We start from the raw sequence: 27,321 nt of genomic DNA, 5'->3' as shown, positions 1-27,321 counted from the left end.
GCACAGTCCTTTAGTCTCTATGGGCCAGATGGCTGGTTGGAGAGGTCCACAGCACAGTCCTTTAGTCTCTATGGGCCAGATGGCTGGTTGGAGAGGGCCACAGCACAGTCCTTTAGTCTCCATGGGCCAGATGGCTGGTTGGAGAGGGCCACAGCACAGTCCTTTAGTCTCTATAGGCCAGATGGCTGGTTGGAGAGGTCCACAGCATAGTCCTTTAGTCTCTATGGGCCAGATGGCTGCTTGGAGAGGGCCACAGCACAGTCCTTTAGTATCTATGGGCCAGATGTCTGGTTAGAGAGGGCCACAGCACAGTCCTTTAGTCTCTATGGGCCAGATGGCTGGTTGGAGAGGTCCACAGCACAGTCCTTTAGTCTCTATGGGCCAGATGTCTGGTTAGAGAGGGCCACAGCACAGTCCTTTAGTCTCTATAGGCCAGATGGCTGGTTGGAGAGGTCCACAGCATAGTCCTTTAGTCTCTATGGGCCAGATGGCTGCTTGGAGAGGGCCACAGCACAGTCCTTTAGTATCTATGGGCCAGATGTCTGGTTAGAGAGGGCCACAGCACAGTCCTTTAGTCTCTATGGGCCAGATGGCTGGTTGGAGAGGTCCACAGCACAGTCCTTTAGTCTCTATGGGCCAGATGTCTGGTTAGAGAGGGCCACAGCACAGTCCTTTAGTCTCTATGGGCCAGATGGCTGGTTGGAGAGGGCCACAGCATAGTCCTTTAGTCTCTACTGGCCAGATGGCTGGTTGGAGAGGGCCACAGCATAGTCCTTTAGTCTCTATGGGCCAGATGTCTGGTTGGAGAGGGCCACCGCATAGTCCTTTAGTCTCTATGGGCCAGATGGCTGGTTGGAGAGGGCCACAGCACAGTCCTTTAATCTCTATGGGCCAGATGGCTGGTTGGAGAGGGCCACAGCATAGTCCTTTAGTCTCTATGGGCCAGATGGCTGGTTGGAGAGGGCCACAGCACAGTCCTTTAGTCTCTATGGACCAGATGGCTGGTTGGAGAGGGCCACAGCATAGTCCTTTAGTCTCTATGGGCCAGATGGCTGGTTAGAGAGGTCCACAGCACAGTCCTTTAGTCTCTATGGGCCAGATGGCTGGTTGGAGAGGGCCACAGCACAGTCCTTTAGTCTCTATGGGCCAGATGGCTGGTTGGACAGGGCCACATAACAGTCCTTTAGACTCTATGGGCCAGATGGCTGGTTAGAAAGGTCCACAGCACAGTCCTTTAGTCTCTATGGGCCAGATGGCTGGTTAGAGAGGTCCACAGCACAGTCCTTTAGTCTCTATGGGCCAGATGGCTGGTTGGAGAGGGCCACAGCACAGTCCTTTAGTCTCTATGGGCCAGATGGCTGGTTGGAGAGGGCCACAGCATAGTCCTTTAGTCTCTATGGGCCAGATGGCTGGTTGGAGAGGGCCACATCACGGTCCTTTAGTCTCTATGGGCCAGATGGCTGGTTGGACAGGGCCACAGCACAGTCCTTTAGTCTCTATGGGCCAGATGGCTGGTTGGAGAGGGCCACAGCATAGTCCTTTAGTCTCTATGGGCCAGATGGCTGGTTGGAGAGGGCCACAGCACAGTCCTTTAGTCTCTATGGGCCAGATGGCTGGTTGGAGAGGGCCACAGCACAGTCCTTTAGTCTCTATGGGCCAGATGGCTGGTTGGAGAGGTCCACAGCACAGTCCTTTAGTCTCTATGGCCAGATGGCTGGTTGGAGAGGGCCACAGCATAGTCCTTTAGTCTCTATGGGCCAGATGGCTGGTTGGAGAGGTCCACAGCACAGTCCTTTAGTCTCTATGGGCCAGATGGCTGGTTGGAGAGGGCCACAGCACAGTCCTTTCGTCTCCATGGGCCAGATGGCTGGTTGGAGAGGTCCACAGCACAGTCCTTTAGTCTCTATGGGCCAGATGGCTGGTTGGAGAGGGCCACAGCACAGTCCTTTAGTCTCCATGGGCCAGATGGCTGGTTGGAGAGGTCCACAGCACAGTCCTTTAGTCTCTATGGGCCAGATGGCTGGTTGGAGAGGGCCACAGCACAGTCCTTTAGTCTCCATGGGCCAGATGGCTGGTTGGAGAGGGCCACAGCACAGTCCTTTAGTCTCTATAGGCCAGATGGCTGGTTGGAGAGGGCCACAGCATTGTCCTTTAGTCTCTATGGGCCAGATGGCTGGTTGGAGAGGGCCACAGCACAGTCCTTTAGTCTCTATGGGCCAGATGTCTGGTTAGAGAGGGCCACAGCACAGTCCTTTAGTCTCTATGGGCCAGATGGCTGGTTGGAGAGGTCCACAGCACAGCCCTTTAGTCTCTATGGGCCAGATGTCTGGTTAGAGAGGGCCACAGCACAGTCCTTTAGTCTCTATGGGCCAGATGGCTGGTTAGAGAGGGCCACAGCACAGTCCTTTAGTCTCTATGGGCCAGATGGCTGGTTGGAGAGGGCCACAGCACAGTCCTTTAGTCTCTATGGGCCAGATGTCTGGTTAGAGAGGGCCACAGCACAGTCCTTTAGTCTCTATGGGCCAGATGGCTGGTTAGAGAGGGCCACAGCACAGTCCTTTAGTCTCTATGGGCCAGATGGCTGGTTAGAGAGGGCCACAGCACAGTCCTTTAGTCTCTATTGGCCAGATGGCTGGTTAGAGAGGGCCACAGCACAGTCCTTTGGTCTCTATGGGCCAGATGGCTGGTTAGAGAGGGCCACAGCACAGTCCTTTAGTCTCTATGGGCCCAAATGGCTGGTTAGAGAAGGCCACAGCACAGTCCTTTAGTCTCTATGGGCCAGATGGCTGGTTGGAGAGGGCCACAGCATAGTCCTTTAGTCTCTTCTGGCCAGATGGCTGGTTGGAGAGGGCCACAGCATAGTCCTTTAGTCTCTATGGGCCAGATGGCTGGTTAGAGAGGGCCACAGCATAGTCCTTTAGTCTCTATGGGCCAGATGGCTGGTTAGAGAGGGTCACAGCATAGTCCTTTAGTCTCTATGGGCCAGATGGCTGGTTGGAGAGGGCCACAGCATAGTCCTTTAGTCTCTATGGGCCAGATGGCTGGTTGGAGAGGGCCAGAGCACAGTCCTTTAGTCTCTATGGGCCAGATGGCTGGTTGGAGAGGGCCACAGCACAGTCCTTTAGTCTCTATGGGCCAGATGGCTGGTTGGAGAGGGCCGCAGCATAGTCCTTTAGTCTCTATGGGCCAGATGGCTGGTTGGAGAGGGCCACAGCACAGTCCTTTAGTCTCTATGTGCCAGATGGCTGGTTGGAGAGGGCCACAGCACAGTCCTTTAGTCTCTATGGGCCAGATGGCTGGTTGGAGAGGGCCGCAGCATAGTCCTTTAGTCTCTATGGGCCAGATGGCTGGTTGGAGAGGGCCACAGCACAGTCCTTTAGTCTCTATGGGCCAGATGGCTGGTTGGAGAGGGCCACAGCATAGTCCTTTAGTCTCTATGGGCCAGATGGTTGGTTGGAGAGGGCCACAGCACAGTCCTTTAGTCTCTATGTGCCAGATGGCTGGTTGGAGAGGGCCACAGCACAGTCCTTTAGTCTCTATGGGCCAGATGGGTGGTTGGAGAGGGCCACAGCATAGTCCTTTAGTCTCTATGGGCCAGATGGCTGGTTGGAGAGGGCCACAGCATAGTCCTTTAGTCTCTATGGGCCAGATGGCTGGTTAGAGAGGGCCACAGCACAGTCCTTTAGTCTCTATTGGCCAGATGGCTGGTTGGAGAGGGCAACAGCATAGTCCTTTAGTCTCTATGGACCAGATGGCTGGTTGGAGAGGGCCACAGCACAGTCCTTTAGTCTCTATGGGCCAGATGGCTGGTTGGAGAGGGCCAGAGCACAGTCCTTTAGTCTCTATGGGCCAGATGGCTGGTTGGAGAGGGCCACAGCATAGTCCTTTAGTCTGAGAGCTTCAAGTTCTTTGGTGTCCACATCACCAACAAACTAACATAGTCCAAGAACACCAAGACAGTCATGAAGAGAAAAACCTATTCCCCCTCAGGACACTGAAAATATTTGGCATGGGTCCTCAGATCCTCAAAAGGTTTTACATCAGGACCTCTGTACCATGCAGTGTCAGAAGGAGGCCCTAAAAATGGTTAAAGACTCCAGCCACCCTAGTCATAGACTGTTCTCTCTGCTTCCGCATGGCATTGACTCTGTACCAGTACCCCCTGTATATAGCCTCCACATTGACTCTGTACCGGTACCCCCTGTATATAGCCTCCACATTGACTCTGTACCGGTACCCCCTGTATATAGCCTCCACATTGACTCTGTACCGGTACCCCCTGTATATAGCCTCCACATTGACTCTGTACCAGTACCCCCTGTATATAGCCTCCACATTGACTCTGTACCGGTACCCCCTGTATATAGCCTCCACATTGACTCTGTACCGGTACCCCCTGTATATAGCCTCCACATTGACTCTGTACCAGTACCCCCTGTATATAGCCTCCACATTGACTCTGAACCGGTACCCCCTGTATATAGCCTCCACATTGACTCTGAACCGGTACCCCTGTATATAGCCTCCACATTGACTCTGAACCAGTACCCCCTGTATATAGCCTCCACATTGACTCTGAACCAGTACCCCTGTATATAGCCTCCACATTGACTCTGAACCAGTACCCCCTGTATATAGCCTCCACATTGACTCTGTACCGGTACCCCCTGTATATAGCCTCCACATTGACTCTGAACCAGTACCCCCTTTATATAGCCTCCACATTGACTCTGAACCGGTACCCCCTGTATATAGCCTCCACATTGACTCTGAACCAGTACCCCCTGTATATAGCCTCCACATTGACTCTGTACCGGTACCCCCTGTATATAGCCTCCACATTGACTCTGAACCAGTACCCCCTTTATATAGCCTCCACATTGACTCTGAACCGGTACCCCCTGTATATAGCCTCCACATTGACTCTGTACCAGTACCCCCTGTATATAGCCTCCACATTGACTCTGTACCGGTACCCCCTGTATATAGCCTCCACATTGACTCTGTACCGGTACCCCCTGTATATAGCCTCCACATTGACTCTGTACCAGTACCCCCTGTATATAGCCTCCACATTGACTCTGAACCGGTACCCCCTGTATATAGCCTCCACATTGACTCTGAACCGGTACCCCCTGTATATAGCCTCCACATTGACTCTGAACCAGTACCCCCTGTATATAGCCTCCACATTGACTCTGAACCAGTACCCCCTGTATATAGCTTCCACATTGACTCTGAACCAGTACCCCCTGTATATAGCCTCCACATTGACTCTGTACCGGTACCCCCTGTATATAGCCTCCACATTGACTCTGAACCAGTACCCCCTTTATATAGCCTCCACATTGACTCTGAACCGGTACCCCCTGTATATAGCCTCCACATTGACTCTGAACCAGTACCCCCTGTATATAGCCTCCACATTGACTCTGTACCGGTACCCCCTGTATATAGCCTCCACATTGACTCTGAACCAGTACCCCCTTTATATAGCCTCCACATTGACTCTGAACCGGTACCCCCTGTATATAGCCTCCACATTGACTCTGTACCAGTACCCCCTGTATATAGCCTCCACATTGACTCTGTACCAGTACCCCCTTTATATAGCCTCCACATTGACTCTGAACCGGTACCCCCTGTATATAGCCTCCACATTGACTCTGTACCAGTACCCCCTGTATATAGCCTCTGTAGTAGAAAATCGGATCAAATACAACGCATTACAGAACTTGTGAAGTCAATTCGGCTTTTTAATACAATAATATAGCAAGCCGGGAAGGTCCATGGAACACACTCCACTTCCCAGAGCCCCGGCTCCAGTATTTATCCACATATTGCATATGAGCCCATCCCACATGCAAATAAAGTTACATTCCAATCCGTGCATCCCGCTTGTTCAGCTCAACAACGCCCATACCTGCTTTCCGTCAGATTATGATGATAAGACCCTTGCCTTGTTCTTGTATTTAGCTAAAAGCATTCTTTTGTTTGTGGACTATCCAGGATCAGCAGACTATGTGTCTCCTCAGTTTCTAGCATGTCCAGCTATACTATAAATAGTTTACATTCCTCTATTTTACAGCCCTATGCTTTGGCTCTGTAATTAACTCTGTGTCCCTTTTGTGTGTGTGTCTTCATCTCCTTTAGCTTTAGGGTGCCCAGCTGTTCTGGTCATCTTCACTTCATAGGGTTGTCTAAGATCAAACAGACTTGTATCTCCCCTGTGATGTGATTGATATCTGTAATCCATCAGTTGGTCCTTTGGCTGACCCCCTCCTTATACAACCTCTGACCTTTGTATGTCCAGCTGGACTAGGCTTCTATGTGTCCTTCTTTTCATGTGGTTTTAATGTTCAGCTATTCTGTACATCTTATGCATTTGTCTATGTGTTATATTTGCTCCCACACCTCCACATTGACTCTGAACCAGTACCCCCTGTATATAGCCTCCACATTGACTCTGAACCGGTACCCCCTGTATATAGCCTCCACATTGACTCTGAACCAGTACCCCCTGTATATAGCCTCCACATTGACTCTGTACCAGTACCCCCTTTATATAGCCTCCACATTGACTCTGAACCGGTACCCCCTGTATATAGCCTCCACATTGACTCTGTACCGGTACCCCCTGTATATAGCCTCCACATTGACTCTGAACCGGTACCCCCTGTATATAGCCTCCACATTGACTCTGAACCAGTACCCCCTGTATATAGCCTCCACATTGACTCTGAACCGGTACCCCCTGTATATAGCCTCCACATTGACTCTGTACCGGTACCCCCTGTATATAGCCTCCACATTGACTCTGTACCGGTACCCCCTGTATATAGCCTCCACATTGACTCTGTTCCGGTACCCCCTGTATATAGCCTCCACATTGACTCTGCTGCTCTTTAATTATTTGTTTTTCGTATCTCTTACTTATCTCTTTTCTTATCTCTTACTTTTTTAGTATTTTCTTAAAACTGCATTGTTGGTTAAGGGCTTGTAAGTAAGCATTTCACTGTAAGGTCTACTGTTGTATTCAGCATTTCACTGTAAGATCTACTACACCTGTTGTATTCAGCATTTCACTGTAAGGTCTACCTACACCTGTTGTATTCAGCATTTGACTGTAAGGTCTACCTACACCTGTTGTATTCAGCATTTCACTGTAAGGTCTACCTACACCTGTTGTATTCAGCATTTCACTGTAAGGTCTACCTACACCTGTTGTATTCAGCATTTCACTGTAAGGTCTACCTACACCTGTTGTATTCAGCATTTCACTGTAAGGTCTACCTACACCTGTTGTATTCAGCATTTCACTGTAAGGTTTACCTACACCTGTTGTATTCAGCATTTCACTGTAAGGTCTACCTACACCTGTTGTATTCAGCATTTCACTGTAAGGTCTACCTACACCTGTTGTATTCAGCATTTCACTGTAAGGTCTACCTACACCTGTTGTATTCAGCATTTCACTGTAAGGTCTACCTACACCTGTTGTATTCAGCATTTCACTGTAAGGTCTACCTACACCTGTTGTATTCAGCATTTCACTGTAAGGTCTACCTATACCTGTTGTATTCAGCATTTCACTGTAAGGTCTACCTACACCTGTTGTATTCAGCATTTCACTGTAAGGTCTACCTACACCTGTTGTATTCAGCATTTCACTGTAAGGTCTACCTACACCTGTTTTATTCAGCATTTCACTGTAAGGTCTACCTACACCTGTTGTATTCAGCATTTCACTGTAAGGTCTACCTACACCTGTTGTATTCAGCATTTCACTGTAAGGTCTACCTACACCTGTTGTATTCAGCATTTCACTGTAAGGTCTACCTACACCTGTTGTATTCAGCATTTCACTGTAAGGTCTACCTACACCTGTTGTATTCAGCATTTCACTGTAAGGTCTACCTACACCTGTTGTATTCAGCATTTCACTGTAAGGTCTACCTACACCTGTTGTATTCAGCATTTCACTGTAAGGTCTACCTACACCTGTTGTATTCAGCATTTCACTGTAAGGTCTACCTACACCTGTTGTATTCAGCATTTCACTGTAAGGTCTACCTACACCTGTTGTATTCAGCATTTCACTGTAAGGTCTACCTACACCTGTTGTATTCAGCATTTCACTGTAAGGTCTACCTACACCTGTTGTATTCAGCATTTCACTGTAAGGTCTACCTACACCTGTTGTATTCAGCATTTCACTGTAAGGTCTACCTACACCTGTTGTATTCAGCATTTCACTGTAAGGTCTACCTACACCTGTTGTATTCAGCATTTCACTGTAAGGTCTACCTAAACCTGTTGTATTCAGCATTTCACTGTAAGGTCTACCTACACCTGTTGTATTCAGCATTTCACTGTAAGGTCTACCTACACCTGTTGTATTCAGCATTTCACTGTAAGGTGTATGTATTCACTGTATAAATGATTTCCCCCTCAGATCAATCATTCCCATTACAGCCCTTCAGTCTACATTTTCAGGTTTGTTTAGAAAATAACAGAATGATAGATAACAGCCTACTTTTAGTGAATACAAATAAGTGTGAGACATGGCCTTGGGTTGCTGCACTGTCTAGAACTACCTTAACAAACAGTGACTTATTATTATTAGTATTATTGACAGTTACCATGGAGAAGAGATGTCACAACTAACTACATAATCATGTGAATTCATTAAATCATCTGACTGTTTCGATGTGTCTGTTAGTAAATGTTTTTATTTCTGAGACATAATGAATTATTATGAACAATTGACATTCAAGAATTAGTTGTCACTCTGTTAACCACAACCAACATGCTGGATCTCTGTTTAGTTGTCAGTGGTCTAAAATGACTCTCTCTAGGGAGAGAGAGGAGGGTGGCCCTGCCTCTAAAATGAGACTCTCTGGGGAACATGACACCACAGATAAAAGGTGAGATGACAAGTTTGTTCATATGAAGAGTTTATTTCCAAAATGCTGTATCCCAATCACATCAGAAATGATTGCTCATGGTTACTTTCTATCGGTTCGGTTGCCAGAGACGCGACCCAGTAGTTAAGTCTGTTTGTTCTGTATCTATGGATGAGACCCAGTAGTTAAGTCTTTTTGTTCTGTATCTATGGATGAGACCCAGTAGTTAAGTCTTTTTCTTCTGTATCTATGGATGAGAGCCAGTCGTTCGTTCTAAATGATCCATTGCCAAACTGGGTGGTAACGTTCTTATCCCTCTCTAGCTAGACAACTACAGATAACTTACAGTCACGTCAAAGAGTGCAGCCAGAAAAGCAGCAAAGTAGCTGCATTTCCATTTGTTTTAGCTGTTTTCTAATGACATTTATTTGGATAAATCCATGACAATGAGCTAATGATGCACAATTTCACCTGGAATAGAACATGTGCTCTCTCGTCAGGATTTTTGTTTTAGATTCCATCTCTCACAGTTGAAGTGTACCTATGATAAAAATGACAGACCTCTACATGCTTTGGAAGTAGGAAGTAGGAAAACCTGCAAAATCGGCAGTGTATCAAATACTTGTTCTCCCCACTGTATGTTTTATTATTTAGAAAAGTATCGTGTTTTGGAATGAAACTCTTCTTATGTTTCCCCATCTGAGCTCAGAGTAGATGAGAGACATAATATTTGTCTCTGTTGTGTTGAAGCCCAATCAAACAGGAGAGACCAGCCTCCCCTGTGCCCAGCGGTCTGTCCATGAAGAGTGACCGGTCTATGGGTACACCTATACGGTTTAGAGAGGGAGACTTTTCTACTGAACAAAGGTAAGAAGAACTCAAGGATCATGGTCAGGGAGTTAAACAACACTGTCTCTAGTCATTTCTCCTCTCCCATTTTTCAATTTCTTTTTGTTGTTTTAATAATCCATAGGCTAATCCTTTTTTCCATTTTCAAAGTCCTGAAACAATATTTAACATTCCCTCCCTGTGTGTGTGTGCAATCCTTGAATGTTTTGTCCACAGAAACCAACAGGAGAGATCAGAGTCAGAGATTCTCAGTGGTCAGTCTTCCCAGAGTCAGCAAACAGACCTGAAACAACACCGAGTGACCTCATCAAGTACAGTACCAGCAGGGATGTGTTGTGGTGATTAATTTAGACAAGAGAGAATTAATAATACCATCAATAATACCAATAATGATATAAATCAGTCACACCAGTGTGTAATGTATAATGAAAACCTTACACATTTAGACAGACAGTTACAGTAAGATAATAGATGATTACAATGTAAGCATTATAGCACATTATAACAATACTGTAGGCATTAAATCAGACAGTAATATTAATATCCTCTGTGTTATTTCTTCATTCAGATGAACTTGCTGTGATTTGCCAACGTGAACTCAAATCTAATCTGAAGAAGAAGTTTCGATGTGTATTTGAGGGGATCGCTATACAAGGAAACCCAACACTTCTCAATAAGATCTACACAGAGCTCTACATCACAGAGGGTGGAACAGGAGAGGTCAATAATGAACATGAGCTGAGACAGATTGAGACAACAACCAGGAAACAAGCAAGACCAGAGACTGCAATCAAATGTAATGACATCTTCAAGCCCTTAACTGGACAAGACAAACTTATCAGAACTGTGCTGACAAAGGGAGTCGCTGGCATTGGAAAAACAGTCTCTGTGCAGAAGTTCATTCTGGACTGGGCTGAAGGAAAAGCAAATCAGGATGTCCAATTTGTATTTTCATTCCCTTTTCGGGAGCTGAATTTGATGAAAGAGAAAAAACACACTTTGATTGAACTTCTCAATCACTTCTCAATGGAAACCAAAGAATCAAGAATCTCCAACTACGACAAGTACAAAGTTCTGTTCATCTTTGATGGTCTGGATGAGTGCCGACTGCCCCTAGACTTCCAGAACAACAAAATCTGTTGTGACGTCACAGAGTCAACCTCAGTGGATGTTCTGCTGACAAATCTCATCAAGGGAAATCTGCTTCCCTCTGCTCTCCTCTGGATAACTACCCGACCTGCAGCAGCCAATCAGATCCCTTCAGGTTGTGTTGACCAGGTGACAGAGGTACGAGGGTTCAATGACCCACAGAAGGAGGAGTACTTCAGGAAGAGGTTCAGTGATGAGGCCCTGGCCAGCAGAATCATCTCACACATAAAGACATCAAGGAGCCTCCACATCATGTGCCACATTCCAGTCTTCTGTTGGATTTCTGCAACAGTCCTTGAAGACATGCTGAAACATAAGAGAGAAGAGATGCCCAAGACTCTGACTGAGATGTACACACACCTTGTGGTGTTTCATACCAAACAGAAGAATGAAAAGTATCTTGGGAAAGAAGAGACAGGTCCAGACTGGAATAAAGAGAGCATTCTGTCACTGGGAAAACTGGCTTTTCAACAGCTTGTGAACGGCAATCTGATTTTCTATGAAGAAGACCTGAAAGAGGCTGGAATTGATGTCAATGAAGCCTCAGTGTACTCAGGATTGTGCACGCAGATCTTTAAAGAGGAATGTGGGCTGTACCAGGACAAGGTGTACTGCTTCGTGCATCTGAGCATTCAGGAGTTTCTGGCTGCTGTATATGTGTTCCTCTCATTCATCAACAACAATGAAAATCTAATGGCCGAACCTCAAACAACGTCCAGTAACGATTTTCTACTGAAGACAGAAGTTACTGTCTACAAGAGTGCTGTGGATGAAGCCTTACAAAGTGAGACAGGAAACCTGGACCTTTTCCTCCGCTTCCTTCTGGGCCTCTCACTGGAGTCCAATCAGAAGTACTTACGAGGTCTGCTGACAAAGACAAGAAGCAGCTCACGGAGCCATGAAGAAACAGTCAAGTACATCAAGGAGAAGATCAGGGAGAATCCCTCTCCAGAGAGGTGCATCAATCTGTTCCACTGTCTGAATGAACTGAATGACCATTCTCTAGTGGAGGAGATCCAAAGCTACCTGAGATCAGGAAGTGTCTCCAGTGATGAACTCTCACCTGCACAGTGGTCAGCTCTGGTCTTTGTGTTGCTGACTTCAGAAAAGGAGCTGGATGTGTTTGACCTGAAGAAATACTCCAGATCAGAGGAAGGTCTTCTGAGGCTGCTGCCAGTGGTCAAAGCCTCCAGAGTTTCTCTGTGAGTACATCAAATACATTTAAGTGCTAATGGTCTGGAAGAACTATTCAGTTTAGAGAAAAAAATATATTATTGAATAACATATTGAATCAGTGCATTTGTGTTCACATTAGTATAACAAAATGACCATACAATTCTAGGAGACAGAAGATGAATCTATATGTTGTTTGGTGTTAAATGAACAGTGTGTTTGTGAAGTCATGATGATCTCTTTATCAGGCTGTCAGGCTGTGGAGTCACAGAGGAAGGCTGTGCTTCTCTGGTCTCAGCTCTGGAGTCAAATCCCTCACACCCAAGAGAGCTGGATCTGAGTAACAATGACCTGAAGGATTCAGGAGTGAAGCTGCTCTTTGCTGGACTGGGGAATCCCCACTGTAAACTGGAGACTCTGAGGTCAGAGTTCCTGTAATGTGTTTACCAGACACATAGTCCACATCATACAGACACACATAGTCCACATCACATGTGTTTACCAGACACATAGTCCACATCATACAGACACACATAGTCCACATCACATGTGTTTACCAGGCACATAGTCCACATCATACAGACACACATAGTCCACATCACACAGACACACATAGTCCACATCATACAGACACACATAGTCCACATCACATGTGTTTACCAGGCACATAGTCCACATCATACAGACACACATAGTCCACATCACATGTGTTTACCAGGCACATAGTCCACATCACACAGACATACATAGTCCACATCATACAGACACACATAGTCCACATCACATGTGTTTACCAGACACATAGTCCACATCATACAGACACACATAGTCCACATCACATGTGTTTACCAGACACATAGTCCACATCATACAGACACACATAGTCCACATCACATGTGTTTACCAGACACATAGTCCACATCATACAGACACACATAGTCCACATCACATGTGTTTACCAGGCACATAGTCCACATCATACAGACACACATAGTCCACATCACATGTGTTTACCAGGCACATAGTCCACATCACACAGACACACATAGTCCACATCATACAGACACACATAGTCCACATCATACAGACACACATAGTCCACATCACATGTGTTTACCAGACACATAGTCCACATCACATGTGTGTACCAGACACATAGTCCACATCATACAGACACACATAGTCCACATCATACAGACACACATAGTCCACATCATACAGACACACATAGTCCACATCACATGTGTTTACCAGACACATAGTCCACATCACATGTGTGTACCAGACACATAGTCCACATCATACAGACACACATAGTCCACATCATACAGACACACATAGTCCACATCATACAGACACACATAGTCCACATCACATGTGTTTACCAGACACATAGTCCACATCATACAGACACACATAGTCCACATCATATATGTTTACCAGACACATAGTCCACATCACACAGACACACATAGTCCACATCATACAGACACACATAGTCCACATCATACAGACACACATAGTCCACATCACATGTGTTTACCAGACACATAGTCCACATCACATGTGTTTACCAGACACATAGTCCACATCACACAGACACACATATTCCTCATCACACAGACACACATAGTCCACATCATTCAGACACACATAGTCCACATCATACAGACACACATAGTCCACATCACACAGACACACATAGTCCACATCATACAGACACACATAGTCCACATCACACAGACACACATAGTCCACATCATATGTGTTTGGACAGTGAAGCTTACAGGTTTAAATTTGCTGCTATACTCCAGTATTTTGGATTTGAGAAAACAGTTTAATATTAGGTGACAGTACAGAATGTCACCTTTAATTAGAGGTTAATGGTGAGAGGTTAGTTTGTTTTGTTGTTGCCTCTGTAACTCTCTCACTCTTTATTATTAATGATTCAGTCATGGTCTTTCTTAATCATGGCAGTCACAGGCTTGACGTAGTCATTGTTGGCAAGGAAAATGCTATACAAATGCTATACCTTTGACTACTTTAATACACTATAAGTGAATTGGTCATGATACTTATGACTTCGTAAAATGGGGAATAGATACATAAAGATCACTCAGTTCTAAACAGTAACACAGACATGTCTGAAAGTAGCCTCAAATAAAAGGTGACATTATAGACTGACCAGTAGACTGACCAGACCAGTTTAAGAAGAAGTATCAGTCAGAAGACAGACAGTGAGGTATCAGACTTAGATGGAATTGTGTATACAGTCCACACCATATCTATTTTGACAGTGACGCTAACATTTTAAATGTGGCTCTATACTCCAGAATTTTGGATTTGAGATCAAATGTTTTTTGAGGTGCCAGTATACTCAAATTTTCATACAAACCTTTTTTCTCTCTAAAAGCAATATTATGATCATTTACAATAATGATAGATATGGCAGGTTTCAGGACACTGACATATCTGAATATGTTGAAAATTATACTGCCATTATTTTCACCACCAAAGAATATCAGTGTGGTTTTAATATGATTTGACTCTTTGCAGGCTGTCAGGCTGTGGAGTCACAGAGGAAGGCTGTGCTTCTCTGGTCTCAGCTCTGAGGTCAAACCCCTCACACCTGAGAGAGCTGGACCTGAGTAACAATGACCTGAAGGATTCAGGAGTGAAGCTGCTCTCTGCTGGACTGGGGAATCCCCACTGTAAACTGGAGACTCTGAGGTCAGTGTTCCTGTAGTTGGTCAACAAGTGATAACTGTTCACCAAGATCCACATGTGTTTACCAGGCACACATAGTCCACACCATATGTGTTTGGACAGTGAAGCTTACAGTTTTCAAATGTATGCTATACTCCAGCAATTTAGATTTGAGATAAAAAACGTTTAATATTAGGTGACAGTACAGAATGTCACTTTTTGTTAGAGGTTAATGGTGAGAGGTTAGTATGTTTTGTTGTAGCCTCTGTAACTCTCTCACTCTTTATTATTAGTGATTCATTCATGATCTTTCTCAATCATGACAGTCACAGGCTTGATGTAGTCATCGCGTTCAAAGAATATGGGACCAAATACTATACTTTTGACTACTTTAATACACATTCATTCATTTATGAATAGATATGGCATGTTTAAAAAAATATACTGCCACTCCAATTTCACCACCAAAAAATATCATTGTGGTTTTAATATGATTTGATTCTTTGCAGGCTGTCAGGCTGTCTAGTCACAGAGGAAGGCTGTGCTTCTCTGGTCTCAGCTCTGAGGTCAAACCCCTCACACTTGAGAGAGCTGGACCTGGGCTACAATCACCCAGGAGACTCAGGAGTCAGACTGCTATCTGCTGGACTGGAGGATCCACACTGCAGACTGGAGAAACTCAAGTATGTAGAGGGTTTATGTCAATGTTCATATCAGAAATGTTTGACTTATCAGGCCAGTTAAGACAAACATTCTTATCACAACTTGGACAAAGTTATATTTCTGACTGTGTGTTTATCCGTGCATGTGTGAGTGTGTGAGTTGACGTGTATCACTCAATCACTGTCTGTTCCTCTGCTTACCGCTACAGTGTGGAACATGGTGGAGAGTACGCAATGAAACCTGGCCTTAGAAAATGTGAGTGTTGACTTCTGTGAAGAATATGACTAAGAATAAGTCTTAATTCAAGTTAAGTCCAAGTCGAAGACCACCATCATTACTTACTTGGTCATATTAAATATCAGCTGTAGTTCTACAGAAGCAGAAATCAGGGACACCAACGTTTAGAAAGAGTTGCTTTGACAATGTGTGTGTCTGTGTATGTGTGTGTGTCTGTGTATGTGTGTGGCGTGTTCGTGTTACATTAGAGATGCGTGAGTATTCATGCATGCATACATGTGTGTGTGTGTGTGTGTGTGTGTGTGTGTGTGTGTGTGTGTGTGTGACATCATGGTTCAGTACGACATCATGTGTCCAGCGTGTGTGTGTTCATCAATGCGTACAGGTGTTTGAGTATGTGTGTAATTAATGTGAATAAGTGTGTTTTACAATACCATACAGTATAACATATGATCATTCAACAAGTCAACAAGTCTCAAGTTACAAGTTCTAATATTGTGTCTGGTTTCATCCATCAGATGCATGTGATCTCACACTGGACCCAAACACAGCACACAGACTCCTCTCTCTGTCTGAGGAGAACAGAAAGGTGACACGGAGGAGACAGGAGCAGCCATATCCTGATCACCCAGAGAGATTTGGCTACAGGAAGCAGGTGCTGTGTAGAGAGGGTCTGACTGGGCGCTGTTACTGGGAGGTAGAGTGGAGTGGGAGAAGGGCTGTTATAGGAGTGACATATAAAGGAATCAGCAGGAGAGGAGAGGGTGAGGACAGTCTGATTGGATGGAATGACAAGTCCTGGAGTCTGGTCTGCTCTGACAACCTTTACACTGCCTGGCACAATACTAATTCCACTACCATAGCCGTCCCCCCCTCCAGCTCCCACAGAGTAGGAGTGTATCTGGACTGGCCAGCCGGCACTCTGTCCTTCTACAGAGTCTCCTCTGACACACTGACCCACCTGTACACATATCAAACCACATTCACTGAGTCCCTCTATCCAGGGTTTCTTGTTTATGACTCCTCAGTGTCCTTGTGTCAGGTGGTCCCTGTGTCAAACACAACATGATGTTTCCGTCTAATCCTGGTCATGTTCAGTAAGACACACTGGAGCAACAATGTAGAATAGCTCTCTAGTGTGTAAACATGTGATTGTAAATATTCATGAATAAACACCATTGACGTTGTGAAACACAACTTGGACCTGCTGACGTCTGAGCGCGACATATGTTTGTTGTTGGGAACTGAAAGCTGAACGAGAGGTCTATTGTTTTTGTAAAGCTGACCGTGTTTTTATATTATTTTATGATCCTGCAGCACTGTTGGGCTTAGCTTCTGTTAGTGCTGCTGTCTGTCCTGGGATCCTGCAGCACTGTTGGGCTTAGCTTCTGTTAGTGCTGCTGTCTGTCCCGGGATCCTGCAGCACGGTTGGGCTTAGCTTCTGTTAGTGCTGCTGTCTGTCCCGGGATCCTGCAGCACTGTTGGGCTTAGCTTCTGTTAGTGCTGCTGTCTGTCCCGGGATCCTGCAGCACGGTTGGGCTTAGCTTCTGTTAGTGCTGCTGTCTGTCCCGGGATCCTGCAGCACGGTTGGGCTTAGCTTCTGTTAGTGCTGCTGTCTGTCCCGGGATCCTGCAGCACGGTTGGGCTTAGCTTCTGTTAGTGCTGCTGTCTGTCCCGGGATCCTGCAGCACTGTTGGGCTTAGCTTCTGTTAGTGCTGCTGTCTGTCCTGGGATCCTGCAGCACTGTTGGGCTTAGCTTCTGTTAGTGCTGCTGTCTGTCCTGGGATCCTGCAGCACTGTTGGGCTTAGCTTCTGTTAGTGCTGCTGTCTGTCCCAGGATCCTGCAGCACGGTTGGGCTTAGCTTCTGTTAGTGCTGCTGTCTGTCCCGGGATCCTGCAGCACGGTTGGGCTTAGCTTCTGTTAGTGCTGCTGTCTGTCCTGGGATCCTGCAGCACTGTTGGGCTTAGCTTCTGTTAGTGCTGCTGTCTGTCCCGGGTATTGCAATGTTTTTAAAATTGTATAAACTGCCTTAATTTTACTGGACCCCAGGAAGTAGAGATGCTGCCTTGGCAGCTAATGGGGATCCACAATAAATATAAACACAAAATAAAAATACAACATGGCGTTTCCCTTTAATCATGGTTCAGTATGACATCATGGTTCAGTATGACATTATGGTTCAGTACGACATCATGGTTTAGTATGACATCATGGTTCAGTACGACATCATGGTTCAGTATGACATAATGGTTCAGTATGACATCATGGTTCAGTACGACATCATGGTTCAGTACGACATCATGGTTCAGTACGACATCATGGTTCAGTACGACACTCTTAGAATAGCTCTCTAGTGTGTAAACTTATGATTGTAAATATTCATGAATAAACACCATTGAAGTTGACAGACATTGTCAACTGGAGTCTAATATAATTAATCACCACACTGTGTTGTAAAACTGTTTTCATTTAGAAATCATTGATCTTGTTGTTATTGGGCTTTTTGATGTTTGTACATATTGTTGTCTGTAGAATGTTTATTTGTCAAATTCTTGATGCAACAATCTTGTTTGTGTTTAAACTCAATTCCACTGAATGAAATGTACATGTGACAGATGTGACTAATAAAGTTAATCAACCAGATGGAAGAAGAGAGGTGTAAATGTTTTAATACTGATCACAATATGACAGTACAGTAATAGATGGAAGAAGAGAGGTGTAAATGTTTTAATATTGATCAGAATATGACAGTACAGTAATAGATGGAAGAAGAGAGGTGTAAATGTTTTAACATTGATCACAATATGACAGTACAGTAATAGATGGAAGAAGAGAGATGTAAATGTTTTAAAACTGATCAGAATATGACAGTACAGTAATAGATGGAAGAAGAGAGATGTAAATGTTTTAATATTGATCAGAATATGACAGTACAGTAAATGGAGTACAGTAATAGGGGTTGTATTCAGTACATAGAAATGGGACTCATTCAGTTGAAGAGGAAGCTGTTATGACAACACACACACAGACCTTAACAGTGTAAAATGTCAACTTCAATGGGGTTGTAGCTGTATTGAAGTGGTGTGTTTTTAGGGAATCTCCTTTCTCTGTCATCTCTGGTACAACACGGGAATCTCCTTTATCATCTCTGGTACAACACGGGAATCTCCTTTATCATCTCTGGTACAACACGGGAATCTTCTTTATCATCTCTGGTACAACACGGGAATCTCCTTTATCATCTCTGGTACAACACGGGAATCTCCTTTATCATCTCTGGTACAACACGGGAATCTCCTTTATCATCTCTGGTACAACACGGAATCTCCTTTATCATCTCTGGTACAACACGGGAATCTCCTTTATCATCTCTGGTACAACACGGGAATCTCCTTTATCATCTCTGGTACAACACGGGAATCTCCTTTATCATCTCTGGTACAACACGGGAATCTCCTTTATCATCTCTGGTACAACACGGGAATCTCCTTTATCATCTCTGGTACAATATATAAAAAATACGGGAATCTCCTTTATCATCTCTGGTACAACACGGGAATCTCCTTTATCATCTCTGGTACAACACGGGAATCTCCTTTATCATCTCATTATAATATCCACTATTCTGTCATTATAATATGCACTATTCTGTCATTATATTATCCACTATTCTGTCATTATAATATCCACTATTCTGTCATTATAATATCCACTATACTGTCATTATTATATCCACTAACGTGCAGCGTGATCTGGGTTTCAGATCTTTTTTTTTAAGTAAGTGAACCACACAACAAAACAATAAAGACTAAACGATACGTGATTACAATGGACTGCTAACATGCAACTACACATAAACAATATCCCATAAAACACAGGTGGGAAAAAGCTAACTAAATATGATCCCCAATTAGAGAAAACGATTACCAGCTGCCTCTAATAGGAATCATACAAAATCACTAACATAGAAAAACAAAACTAGAACCCCACAAAGAAATAATAAACTAGACTAACCCCCCAGTCACGCACTGACCTATTCTGCCATAGAAAAAAAGGTCTCTCTATGGTCAGGACGTGACAACTATTCTGACAACATTATAACATCCACTATTCTGTCATTATTATATCCATTATTCTCTCATTATAATATCCACTATTCTGTCATTATTCTACCCACTATTCTGTTTTATTATCCACCATTCTGTCATTATTCTATCCGCTATTCTGTCATTATAATATCCACTATTCTGTCATTATAATATCCACTACATTATTACATTATAATATCCACTATTCTGTCATTATATTATCCACTATTCTGTCATTATAATATCCACTATTCTGTCATTATAATATCCACTACATTATTACATTATAATATCCACTATTCTGTCATTATATTATCCACTATACTGTCATTATAATATCCAATATTCTGTCATTATTATATCCAATATTCTGTCATTATATTATCCACTATTCTGTCATTATATTATCCACTATTCTGTCATTATAATATCCAATATTCTGTCATTATAATATCCACTATTCTGTCATTATAATATCCACTATTATTTTATTATTATATCCACCATTCTGTCATTATTCTATCCACTATTCTGTCATTATAATATCCACTACATTATAATATCCACTATTCTGTCATTATAATATCCACTATTCTGTCATTATAATATCCACTATTCTGTCATTATAATATCCACTATTCTGTCATTATAATATCCACTATTCTGTCATTATAATATCCACTATTCTGTCATTATAATATCCACTATCCTGTCATTATAATATTCACTATTCTGTCATTATAATATCCACTATTCTGTCATTATAATATCCACTATTCTATCATTATAATATCCACTATTCTGTCATTATAATATCCACTATTCTATCATTATAATATCCACTATTCTGTCATTATAATATCCACTATTCTGTCATTATAATATGCACTATTCTGTCATTATATTATCCACTATTCTGTCATTATAATATCCACTATTCTGTCATTATAATATCCACTATTCTGTCATTATATTATCCACTATTCTGTCATTATAATATCCACTATTCTGTCATTATAATATCCACTATTCTGTCATTATAATATCCACTATTCTGTCATTATATTATCCACTATTCTGTCATTATATTATCCACTATTCTGTCATTATAATATCCACTATTCTGTCATTATAATATCCACTATTCTGTCATTATATTATCCACTATTCTGTCATTATAATATCCACTATTCTGTCATTATAATATCCACTATTCTGTCATTATAATATCCACTATTCTGTCATTATATTATCCACTATTCTGTCATTATAATATGCACTATTCTGTCATTATATTATCCACTATTCTGTCATTATAATATCCACTATTCTGTCATTATAATATCCACTATTCTGTCATTATAATATCCACTATTCTGTCATTATAATATGCACTATTCTGTCATTATTCTATCCGCTATTCTGTCATTATAATATCCACTATTCTGTCATTATAATATCCACTATACTGTCATTATTATATCCACTAACGTGCAGCGTGATCTGGGTTTCAGATCTTTTTTTTTAAGTAAGTGAACCACACAACAAAACAATAAAGACTAAACGATACGTGATGACAATGGACTGCTAACATGCAACTACACATAAACAATATCCCATAAAACACAGGTGGGAAAAAGCTAACTAAATATGATCCCCAATTAGAGAAAACGATTACCAGCTGCCTCTAATAGGAATCATACAAAATCACTAACATAGAAAAACAAAACTAGAACCCCACAAAGAAATAATAAACTAGACTAACCCCCCAGTCACGCACTGACCTATTCTGCCATAGAAAAAAAGGGCTCTCTATGGTCAGGACGTGACAACTATTCTGACAACATTCTAACATCCACTATTCTGTCATTATTATATCCATTATTCTCTCATTATAATATCCACTATTCTGTCATTATTCTACCCACTATTCTGTTTTATTATCCACTATTCTGTCATTATTATATCCATTATTCTGTCATTATAATATCCACTATTCTGTCATTATTATATCCATTATTCTCTCATTATAATATCCACTATTCTGTCATTATTCTACCCACTATTTGTCAGGATTTGGCCAGGGTTGTTCCGGGTTTTGGTCACTAGATGCCCCCATTGTGCTTTTTGACCTTATGTTTTTTCCCTTATTCCCCATTATTATTTGCACCTGTGCCTCGTTTCCCCTGATTGTATTTAAACCCTTAGTTTCCCTCAGTTCTGTGCTCTGTGTTTGTATGTTAGCACCCAGCCCTAGTGTTCTGTGTATTCTTGTCGATTCCGGTGGATGCTCTTGTGGAATTCTGTTTTTGTTTTTGAGTATCTCTTGAGGCTTTTTTGTGCTATTCCTACCACCTTTTGGATTTGCCATTTTTGTATCGAAGGACTTCTCCTTTTTACTTTATTAAATACACCGTCTTAAGTACTGCTGTGTCTGCCTCATCTTCTGGGTTCTGCTGACTATTCGTGGCTCAGTTGGTTAAGTGACTGTTTCTCACTCCGGAGACCCAGGTTCGTAACCGGGTCCTGACACTATTCTGTCATTATAATATCCACCATTCTGTCATTATTCTATCCACTATTCTGTCATTATAATATCCACTACATTATAATATCCACTATTCTGTCATTATAATATCCACTATTCTGTCATTATAATAGCCACTATTCTGTCATTATTCTATCCACTATTCTGTCATTATAATATCCACTACATTATAATATCCTCTCTTCTGTATATTATAATTTCCACTATTCTGTCATTATAATATCCACTATTCTGTCATTATAATAGCCACTATTCTGTCATTATTCTATCCACTATTCTGTCATTATAATATCCACTACATTATAATATCCTCTCTTCTGTCATTATAATATCCACTATTCTGTCATTATTCTATCCACGATTCTGTCATTCTAATATCCACTATTCTGTCATTATAATATCCACTATACTGTCATTATAATATCCACTATTCTGTCATTATAATATCCACTATTCTGTCATTATAATATCCACTATTCTGTCATGATTCTATCCACTACATTATAATATCCACTATTCTGTCATTATTCTATCCACGATTCTGTCATTCTAATATCCACTATTCTGTCATTATAATATCCACTATACTGTCATTATAATATCCACTATTCTGTCATTATAATATCCACTATTCTGTCATTCTATCCACTATTCTGTCATGATTCTATCCACTACATTATAATATCCACTGTACTGTCATTATAATATCCACTTTTCTGTCATTATAATATCCACTATTCTGTCATTATAATATCCACTATTCTGTCATTACAATATCCACTATTCTGTCATTATAATATCCACTATTCTGTCATTATAATATCCACTACATTATAATATCCACTATTCTGTCATTATAATAACCACTATTCTGTCATTATAATATTCACTACATTATAATATCCACTATTCTGTCATTACTCTATCCACTATTCTGTCATTATAATATCCACTACATTATAATATCCACTATTCTGTCATTATAATATCCACTATTCTGTCATTATGATATCCACTATTCTGTCATTATTCTATCCACAATTCTGTCATTATAATATCCACTACATTATAATATCCACTATTCTGTCATTACTCTATCCACTATTCTGTCATTATAATATCCACTACATTATAATATCCACTATTCTGTCATTATAATATCCACTATTCTGTCATTATGATATCCACTATACTGTCATTATAATATCCACTATTCTGTCATTATATTATCCACTATTCTGACAACATAATATCCACTATTCTGTCATTATAATATCCACTTTTCTGTCATTACAATATTCACTATTCTGTCATTATAATATTCACTATTCTGTCCAGGTAACAGGAGATAACCATGGGACTGGAGGAATCCAACTAGAAACTTGGCATCTTTGATTGTTTTTCCCAGTTTCTGATTACAACAAATGACAAACTATAGTAAAGCAGAAAGTTGTCTAGGTTCAGCCCCTGTTATCTCCACTCCAGAGAGAGAGAGAGAGATGTCCAGGTTCAGCCCCTGTTATCTCCACTCCAGAGAGAGAGAGAGATGTCCAGGTTCAGCCCCAGTTATCTCCACTCCAGAGAGAGAGAGATGTCCAGGTTCAGCCCCTGTTATCTCCACTCCAGAGAGAGAGAGAGAGATGTCCAGGTTCAGCCCCTGTTATCTCCACTCCAGAGAGAGAGAGAGAGAGATGTCCAGGTTCAGCCCCTGATATCTCCACTCCAGAGAGAGAGAGAGAGATGTCCAGGTTCAGCCCCTGTTATCTCCACTCCAGGGAGAGAGAGATGTCCAGGTTCAGCCCCTGTTATCTCCACTCCAGGGAGAGAGAGATGTCCAGGTTCAGCCCCTGTTATCTCCACTCCAGAGAGAGAGAGATGTCCAGGTTCAGCCCCTGTTATCTCCACTCCAGGGAGAGAGAAATGTCCAGGTTCAGCCCCTGTTATCTCCACTCCAGAGAGAGAGAGATGTCCAGGTTCAGCCACAGTTATCTCCACTCCAGAGAGAGAGATGTCCAGGTTCAGCCCCAGTTATCTCCACTCCAGAGAGAGAGAGATGTCCAGGTTCAGCCCCTGTTATCTCCACTCCAGAGAGAGAGAGATGTCCAGGTTCAGCCCCTGTTATCTCCACTCCAGAGAGAGAGAGATGTCCAGGTTCAGCCCCTTTTATCTCCACTCCAGAGAGAGAGAGAGATGTCCAGGTTCAGCCCCTGTTATCTCCACTCCAGAGAGAGAGAGAGAGAGATGTCCAGATTCAGCCCCTTTTATCTCCACTCCAGAGAGAGAGAGAGAGAGATGTCCAGGTTCAGCCCCAGTTATCTCCACTCCAGAGAGAGAGAGAGATGTCCAGGTTCAGCCCCTGTTATCTCCACTCCAGAGAGAGAGAGAGAGATGTCCAGGTTCAGCCCCAGTTATCTCCACTCCAGAGAGAGAGAGAGATGTCCAGGTTCAGCCCCTGTTATCTCCACTCCAGAGAGAGAGAGAGATGTCCAGGTTCAGCCCCTGTTATCTCCACTCCAGAGAGAGAGAGAGAGAGATGTCCAGGTTCAGCCCCTTTTATCTCCACTCCAGAGAGAGAGAGATGTCCAGGTTCAGCCCCTGTCATCTCCACTCCAGAGAGAGAGAGAGAGATGTCCAGGCTCAGCCCCTGTTATCTCCACTCCAGAGAGAGAGAGAGAGATGTCCAGGTTCAGCCCTTGTTATCTCCACTCCAGAGAGAGAGAGAGAGATGTCCAGGTTCAGCCCCTGTTATCTCCACTCCAGAGAGAGAGAGAGATGTCCAGGTTCAGCCCCTGTTATCTCCACTCCAGAGAGAGAGATGTCCAGGTTCAGCCCCAGTTATCTCCTGTTATCTCCACTCCAGAGAGAGAGAGAGATGTCCAGGTTCAGCCCCTGTTATCTCCACTCCAGAGAGAGAGAGAGAGATGTCCAGGTTCAGCCCCAGTTATCTCCACTCCAGAGAGAGAGAGAGAGATGTCCAGGTTCAGCCCCTGTTATCTCAACTCCAGAGAGAGAGAGAGATGTCCAGGTTCAGCCCCTGTTATCTCCACTCCAGAGAGAGAGAGAGATGTCCAGGTTCAGCCCCTGTTATCTCCACTCCAGAGAGAGAGAGAGAGATGTCCAGGTTCAGCCCCTGTTATCTCCACTCCAGAGAGAGAGAGAGAGATGTCCAGGTTCAGCCCCTGTTATCTCCACTCCAGAGAGAGAGAGAGAGATGTCCAGGTTCAGCCCCTGTTATCTCCACTCCAGAGAGAGAGAGAGATGTCCAGGTTCAGCCCCTGTTATCTCCACTCCAGAGAGAGAGAGAGAGATGTCCAGGTTCAGCCCCTGTTATCTCCACTCCAGAGAGAGAGAGAGATGTCCAGGTTCAGCCCCTGTTATCTCCACTCCAGAGAGAGAGAGAGAGATGTCCAGGTTCAGCCACAGTTATCTCCACTCCAGGGAGAGAGAGATGTCCAGGTTCAGCCCCTGTTATCTCCACTCCAGAGAGAGAGAGATGTCCAGGTTCAGCCCCTGTTATCTCCACTCCAGGGGGAGAGAGAGAGATGTCCAGGTTCAGCCCCTGTTATCTCCACTCCAGGGAGAGAGAGATGTCCAGGTTCAGCCCCTGTTATCTCCACTCCAGAGAGAGAGAGATGTCCAGGTTCAGCCCCTGTTATCTCCACTCCAGAGAGAGAGAGAGATGTCCAGGTTCAGCCCCTGTTATCTCCACTCCAGAGAGAGAGAGATGTCCAGGTTCAGCCCCTGTTATCTCCACTCCCAGAGAGAGAGAGATGTCCAGGTTCAGCCCCTGTTATCTCCACTCCAGAGAGAGAGAGATGTCCAGGTTCAGCCCCTTTTATCTCCACTCCAGAGAGAGATGTCCAGGTTCAGCCCCTGTTATCTCCACTCCAGAGAGAGAGAGAGATGTCCAGGTTCAGCCCCTGTTATCTCCACTCCAGAGATAGAGAGATGTCCAGGTTCAGCCCTTGTTATCTCCACTCCAGAGAGAGAGAGAGAGATGTCCAGGTTCAGCCCCTGTTATCTCCACTCCAGAGAGAGAGAGATGTCCAGGTTCAGCCCCTGTTATCTCCACTCCAGAGATAGAGAGATGTCCAGGTTCAGCCCTTGTTATCTCCACTCCAGAGAGAGAGAGAGAGATGTCCAGGTTCAGCCCCTGTTATCTCCACTCCAGAGAGAGAGAGAGATGTCCAGGTTCAGCCCCAGTTATCTCCACTCCAGAGAGAGAGAGAGAGATGTCCAGGTTCAGCCCCTGTTATCTCCACTCCAGAGAGAGAGAGATGTCCAGGTTCAGCCCCTGTTATCTCCACTCCAGAGAGAGAGAGAGATGTCCAGGTTCAGCCCCTGTTATCTCCACTCCAGAGAGAGAGAGATGTCCAGGTTCAGCCCCTGTTATCTCCACTCCAGAGAGAGAGAGAGAGATGTCCAGGTTCAGCCCCTGTTATCTCCACTCCAGAGAGAGAGAGAGATGTCCAGGTTCAGCCCTTGTTATCTCCACTCCAGAGAGAGAGAGAGATGTCCAGGTTCAGCCCCTGTTATCTCCACTCCAGAGAGAGAGAGAGAGATGTCCAGGTTCAGCCCCTGTTATCTCCACTCCTGAGAGAGAGAGAGATGTCCAGGTTCAGCCCCAGTTATCTCCACTCCAGAGAGAGAGAGATGTCCAGGTTCAGCCCCTGTTATCTCCACTCCAGAGAGAGAGAGATGTCCAGGTTCAGCCCCTGTTATCTCCACTCCAGAGAGAGAGAGATGTCCAGGTTCAGCCCCTGTTATCTCCACTCCAGAGAGAGAGAGAGAGATGTCCAGGTTCAGCCCCTGTTATCTCCACTCCAGAGAGAGAGAGAGAGAGATGTCCAGGTTCAGCCCCTGTTATCTCCACTCCAGAGAGAGAGAGAGAGATGTCCAGGTTCAGCCCCTGTTATCTCCACTCCAGAGAGAGAGAGAGAGATGTCCAGGTTCAGCCCCTGTTATCTCCACTCCAGAGAGAGAGAGAGAGATGTCCAGGTT

General features: G+C 43.7%; 1 protein-coding gene across 6 annotated transcripts in view; it reads left to right on the top strand.

Moving 5' to 3' along the window:
* LOC135535311 (NACHT, LRR and PYD domains-containing protein 3-like) overlaps positions 1–18,327 on the top strand; it is a 112,475-nt gene extending 94,148 nt beyond the window's left edge. For 2 of the 6 annotated variants that reach the window (XM_064961972.1, XM_064961973.1), the window contains exons 2-11: positions 8,456–8,496; positions 8,829–8,927; positions 9,657–9,773; positions 9,972–10,093; positions 10,324–12,106; positions 12,326–12,499; positions 14,634–14,807; positions 15,293–15,466; positions 15,655–15,701; positions 16,202–18,327. In XM_064961972.1, coding sequence (XP_064818044.1) covers positions 8,845–8,927; positions 9,657–9,773; positions 9,972–10,093; positions 10,324–12,106; positions 12,326–12,499; positions 14,634–14,807; positions 15,293–15,466; positions 15,655–15,701; positions 16,202–16,752 — 3,225 coding nt within the window. In that variant the 5' untranslated portion in view covers positions 8,456–8,496; positions 8,829–8,844 and the 3' untranslated portion in view covers positions 16,753–18,327. Of the gene's footprint in view, positions 1–8,239; positions 8,497–8,828; positions 8,928–9,656; positions 9,774–9,971; positions 10,094–10,323; positions 12,107–12,325; positions 12,500–14,633; positions 14,808–15,292; positions 15,467–15,654; positions 15,702–16,201 lie in introns of those variants that run through there. The other 4 variants (XM_064961976.1, XM_064961975.1, XM_064961978.1 and 1 more) reach the window with 3 other exon arrangements.
* The last annotated feature ends 8,994 nt before the right edge of the window (positions 18,328–27,321 follow it).

The sequence above is a fragment of the Oncorhynchus masou genome, unplaced genomic scaffold (genome assembly GCF_036934945.1).
Source record: "Oncorhynchus masou masou isolate Uvic2021 unplaced genomic scaffold, UVic_Omas_1.1 unplaced_scaffold_477, whole genome shotgun sequence".
Classification (NCBI taxonomy): Eukaryota; Metazoa; Chordata; class Actinopteri; order Salmoniformes; family Salmonidae; genus Oncorhynchus; species Oncorhynchus masou.
Note: the sequence above shows the minus strand (reverse complement) of the source record. Positions and strands in the feature narration are given on the sequence as shown.